General features: G+C 53.5%; 1 protein-coding gene across 1 annotated transcript; it reads right to left on the bottom strand.

Moving 5' to 3' along the window:
* Nucleotides 1-577: 577 nt before the first annotated feature.
* Nucleotides 578-1,409, bottom strand: SMIM11 (small integral membrane protein 11). The gene is made up of 2 exons (XM_009077383.1): nt 1,389-1,409; nt 578-745 (listed from the first exon to the last, which is right to left on the bottom strand). The coding sequence occupies exons 1-2, from the start codon at nt 1,407-1,409 to the stop codon at nt 578-580; spliced, it is 189 nt and encodes a 62-aa protein (XP_009075631.1).
* Nucleotides 1,410-4,845: the final 3,436 nt, after the last annotated feature.

The following is a 4,845-nucleotide window of genomic DNA, read 5'->3' as shown; positions in this document are numbered from 1 at the left end:
GTGCTGAGGCACTGACACAGGTTGCCCAGGGAGGCTGTGGCTGGTCCATCCCTGGGAGTGTTCACAGCCAGGCTGGATGAGCCTTGAGCAACCCGATCTAGTGAGGAGGTGTCCCTGCCCAGGGCCCGGGGTTGAGGCTGGATGATCTGTAAGGTCTGTTCCAACCCTTAAACTCTGTGATTCTATGATATATTTAATTAATTAAGAATTTCTGATTCTTTTCTACCTTAATTATGAGACTTAAGGCCACGAGGTCTAACTGCAGCATCCTGCAACCTTGTGCCTCAGCACTTCCTGTGCCATCAGCTGGGCATGGAAACTCAGGGAGATGAAGAGCAGAGAAGGAATGTTGTGCTGAGATAGCCAAGTTTCCTGCTGGGAACTGCCATTCCCACATGGAATGAGCATGATGTGAGCGTGCACAGACACTGCAACACTACAGAGGATAAAGATCCCAACAACTCAGCTCATGCTGTTGGTTCTGACTCACAGTCCAAGACAAATTTGATGGGGTCAACATGTCAATGCCATCACGAAACACCAAGACATCACCTCAATCCTCTACCTGAGAGACTCTTCAATCATCCTTCTTCTCTGCTTCTCTTTTCAGCTTCTCTTCACGTTCTCTCTTCAGTTTCTCTTCAATTTTCTTGCTCTGGTACATTTTCACTCCAGCAAATGCTAAGCAAAGGATCAAGGTTTTAGCTGCCAAAATGTACATCAACAATGGGAAGTTCTCTAAGGCCTGAAATGCAAACAAAAATGAGATATTTAGGCACTTACTGGAACACTTGGACAGTTAAAAATCAATCTACAGAGATGCTCCAGAGCTTCCTACAGCAACAGCATCATCAAAGCAATGGTGATGTTCCTCTGGCCATGCTTTTCAGTTCTGGAGGAACATTGCCTGGCAAGATCACGGAGCAGACTCTCCTGGACGCTCTGCTGAGGCACATGGAAAGCAAAGAGGTGATTGGCAATAACCAACATGGCTTTACCAGGGGCAAGTCATGTCTGAGGAGTTTGGACTCCTCAGGCATGACTGCTGAGTGATCTTAGAGGTCTCCTCCAACCTTTCTGGTTCTACGACTCAAAGAGCAGCAGGAGAAAAGCCTGGAAAGAGGAAAGGCAGGAGGAGGAGGCAAACAGAGCACTGATGCCTCAGGTCTAACGTGTGAGGCCCCAACAGCAAGTTCTGGGTCTAACCCACATGGTGTGAACACATCTGGCAAGGAAGAATCAACAAGTCCTGTGTCCCTGAGGTGGTTAGACAACCTTCATATAGCAAGGAGACCACCTGCAAACACAGATCCCACCCAACCACATCCTCCACGCAGCTGCTTCAAGGAGCATCAATGCACTGCCTCAGGGATGTGGAACAGCCTCACCTTCCAGTTAAATGCCACCATCTTGGCAGGGTGATGCCAAGGGCTGTGTCCACACCCACTCACGTCACACTTCCACAGCCACACACCAGTGCAGGAGCATCTGGAAGGAATGGAAGTGAAAGAAGAGTTAGCCAATGTGTTTCTCCTCAGCATGTCAAGCTTGCAGCTCCCTGAGCTTGTCCAGCAGGTCAACCAGGCACCTCTCTGACAAGCTCATGTTTCATGGGGTCTGGCAGAGTCTCAGTGCTCAGAAATGACCTCCACAGACCTTTCTGGAGCTGAGTGACAGCAGCAACATCTCTGCTGCTGGAGGACAGGGGTGGACAGGCTCTGGGCAGGTGCCAGGCTTGCACAGAGCTCAGCTTGGGCCTCCACATCCCATCAGCTGTTTTTGGAAGCTCAACACGTGTCTGTCTCACTCTGCCTTGCTGATGTCTGAGATCTGGAGGACACCAGTGCAACCAGAAGAGCTGTTTTGTGGTTCCTGAGCCAACCTGCTCTGCTCAGAGGGTGAATGCCTCATGAATTCTGCCTTCTCCTCTATCACTTCTCCCTAGTTTATTAATGAATTAAATTCTCCAAACAGCTCATAATAACACACAAAGTTAGGGTTGTTCAGCCTGGAGAAGAGAAGGTTGTGTGGAGACCTCAGAGCAACCTGCAGGAGCTGAAGGGGCTCCAGAGAAGCTGCAGAGGGATCTGTGTTAGGAGCTGCAGGGACAGGACAAGGGGTAATGGGTTCAAACTGAAGGAGGGGAAGTTTAGGTTAGATATTAGGAAGTGTTTCCCTGTGCAGCTGGTGAGACACTGGCCCAGGTTGCCCAGGGAGGATGTGGCTGCCCAAGCCTTGGAAGTGCTCACAGCCAGGTTGGCTGAGCCTTGAGCACCCTGCTCTGGTGGGAGGTGTCCCCTGCCCAGGGCAGGGGGTTAGGGCTGGATCATCCCTATACTCCATTCCAACCCCTTCACATACTATGACACTACTATGAGTTGCTAACACAGCACTGAGGTGTGATATGGGCAGAGTTTCTCCTCCTCTCCCATGTGCAGGAGCTCCTGCTTCACTGAGGAGATCTGTCCCCTCTCCTTGCTCTCAGGCACCAGAGAACAGGCACTGACTGTGAGGTGCAATCACAGGGAAAACATGTGGGACTGATTTCATCTCATCCCTGCCCTGCAGAGGATTCCACATGACGGGTAACTCCTAGACCATCTCTAGGAGCCCCTGGCAGGGCCTCAGGCAGTGCCTAGTGCTCCTGTTGCTTTCTCACGTGGCCCAACATGAGATCTCCTTGGCTGTGAGTGAAGCTAACAGTGGGGCCCAGGAGCTCTGTGTTTGTCCAGGGAGCCTGGATTTTCCTGGGGAAGGAACAATGCCTGAGTATGGATGTGTTCCCAGCTCCTATCTGAGCCTTATCTGCCGCTGAAAAGGCAAACATGAAATTCCAGCTGTGTATTTGCCTCTGCTTTTAAGATAGCACAACCTTGAAAGCAGAAGGGCTGAGCTTTAGGCTTTGGGATGGACAACCTCAATGCTGATAAATGTGGTTGGTCTTCAAATGGGAAGTGAATCCTGGAATCAGAGAACCCTGAAATGTTATGGGTTGGAAGGACCTTAAAGATCACCTCATATCCAACCTGGCTGTGAACACTGCCAGGGCTGGGGCAGCCACAGCCTCCCTGGGCAACCTGTGCCAGTGTCTCACCACCCACACAGGGAAAACTTCTACCTAAGATCTAACCTAAATTTCCCTCTTTCAGTTTCTCCCCACTGCCCCTTGTCCTGTCCCTGCAGCTCCTAACACAGATCCCTCTGCAGCTTCCCTGGAGCCCCTTCAGCTCCTGCAGGTTGCTCTGAGGTCTCCACACAACCTTCTCTTCTCCAGGCTGAACAGCCCCAGCTCTCTCCTAGGGAAGCTGCTCCAACCCTCTGATCAGCTTTGTGGCCTCCTCTGGCCTTGCCCCAACAGTTCCATGTCCTTCTGATGTTGGGGACACCAGAACTGTGTGCAGTATTCAGGTGGGGCTCCCCAGAGCAGAGCAGAGAGGAAGAATCCTCTCTTTGGACCTGCTGCCCAACTCCCTGGGATGCAGCCCAGGCCTGGGTTGACTTACCAATTTCCTGTGAGCTCCAAATGCTGTGAGGTCCTCTGGGCCCAGAGCAGCCAGACAGGGTCCCACCACAGCCTGAGAGCTTTGTGTCCTCAGGGAGGGCTGCACCAAGCCCCAGAGCTCCACTTGGGCTGACACCAGCCCCAGGATCTCAGACCACCCCAGATGGACTATGGAGCTGGACTCCAGTGAGATGGGAAGCCTGTGGTGGAGCACAGCATTGCATCCAGGCCAGGTTGGCTGGGGTTTGGTGCAGCCTGGGCTGGTGGGAGGTGTCCCTGCCCAGGGCAAGGGTGTTCCATGGTTTCAGCCACCTCAGGGGCCTTGGAAGCTGCAGGCCCTCACCTGCTGCCACCACCTTGCCCTAGGAGGGTCTGCTGGGCTGTCACCTCTCCTGTCCCCATCCCACCTCAGCTCTGCCCTGGTCCCTGTCACCTCCCTGTGTCCCTGCAGCACGAGTGCCCAGCACCCAGCAAGGGAGGCCGAAGAACAAGGAGAGGGGATGGAGAGCATGGAAGTGGGGGTGGAGATGAAGGAAGCAGGGCTGGAGAGGAAGGAGGGTGTGCTGGAGAAGAAGGCAGGTGATGGAGAGCAAAGAAAGGGGTTGGAGAAGAAGCAGTGGGGGCTGAAGAACAAGGAGTGGGAGATGGAGAGCAAGGACGAGGGACTGAGAGTAAGGAAGGAGGACTGGAGAAGAAGGAGGTAGGCTGGAGAACATGGAAGGGGGGTGAGAACAAAGAGGGGAGTGGGGAACACGGAAGAGGGATGGAGAACAAGGTGGGAGCAAGGAGAGGGGGCTAGAGAGTAAGGAAGGGGATGGAGAACAAGACAGGTGAACTGGAGAAGAAGGAAGCAGGGCTGGAGAGCAAGGAAAGGGGAGGTGGAGAGCAAAGAAGGGGGACAGAGAGCAAAACGGGAAGCGGGAGGACAAGGAAGGGGGCTGGAGAGCAAGGAAAGGGAATGGAGAGAAAGAAGGGGAATGGAGAGCAAGGAAGGGGGGGCTGGAGAACAAGGAAGAGGGATAGGACAAGAAAGGGGGCTGCAGAACAAGACGGAGGGCTGGAGAAGAAGGAAGTCTGGCTGGAGGGCAAGGGGTGAGTGGAGAACAAAACGTGGGGCTGGAGAGCAAGGAAAGGGGTTGAAGAGACAGGAGAGGGGAGGTGGAGAGCAAGGAGGAGGCTGGAGAACAAGGAGGGGGTTGGAGAGCAAGGAAGGGGAGGTGGAGAACAAAACGGGGTCCTGGAGGGCAAGGAAGGGGCTTAAGAGCAAGCAAGGGGCAGGAGAGGAAGGAGGAGGATGGAGAACAAGGAAAAAATGCTGAAGAAGAAGGAAGCGGGGCTAGAGT

Source organism: Acanthisitta chloris, unplaced genomic scaffold, assembly GCF_000695815.1.
Source record: "Acanthisitta chloris isolate BGI_N310 unplaced genomic scaffold, ASM69581v1 scaffold6206, whole genome shotgun sequence".
Classification (NCBI taxonomy): Eukaryota; Metazoa; Chordata; class Aves; order Passeriformes; family Acanthisittidae; genus Acanthisitta; species Acanthisitta chloris.
Note: the sequence above shows the minus strand (reverse complement) of the source record. Positions and strands in the feature narration are given on the sequence as shown.

What these genes read in the sequence shown, in the direction of transcription:
- SMIM11 (XM_009077383.1), bottom strand. Translation starts at nt 1,409, where the DNA reads ATGGTGGCATTTAACTGGAAG. An exon ending in TGGTGGCATTTAACTGGAAG is followed by an intron (nt 746 to 1,388) that starts GTGAGGCTGTTC and finishes TTTGCATTTCAG; the next exon opens with GCCTTAGAGAACTTCCCATT.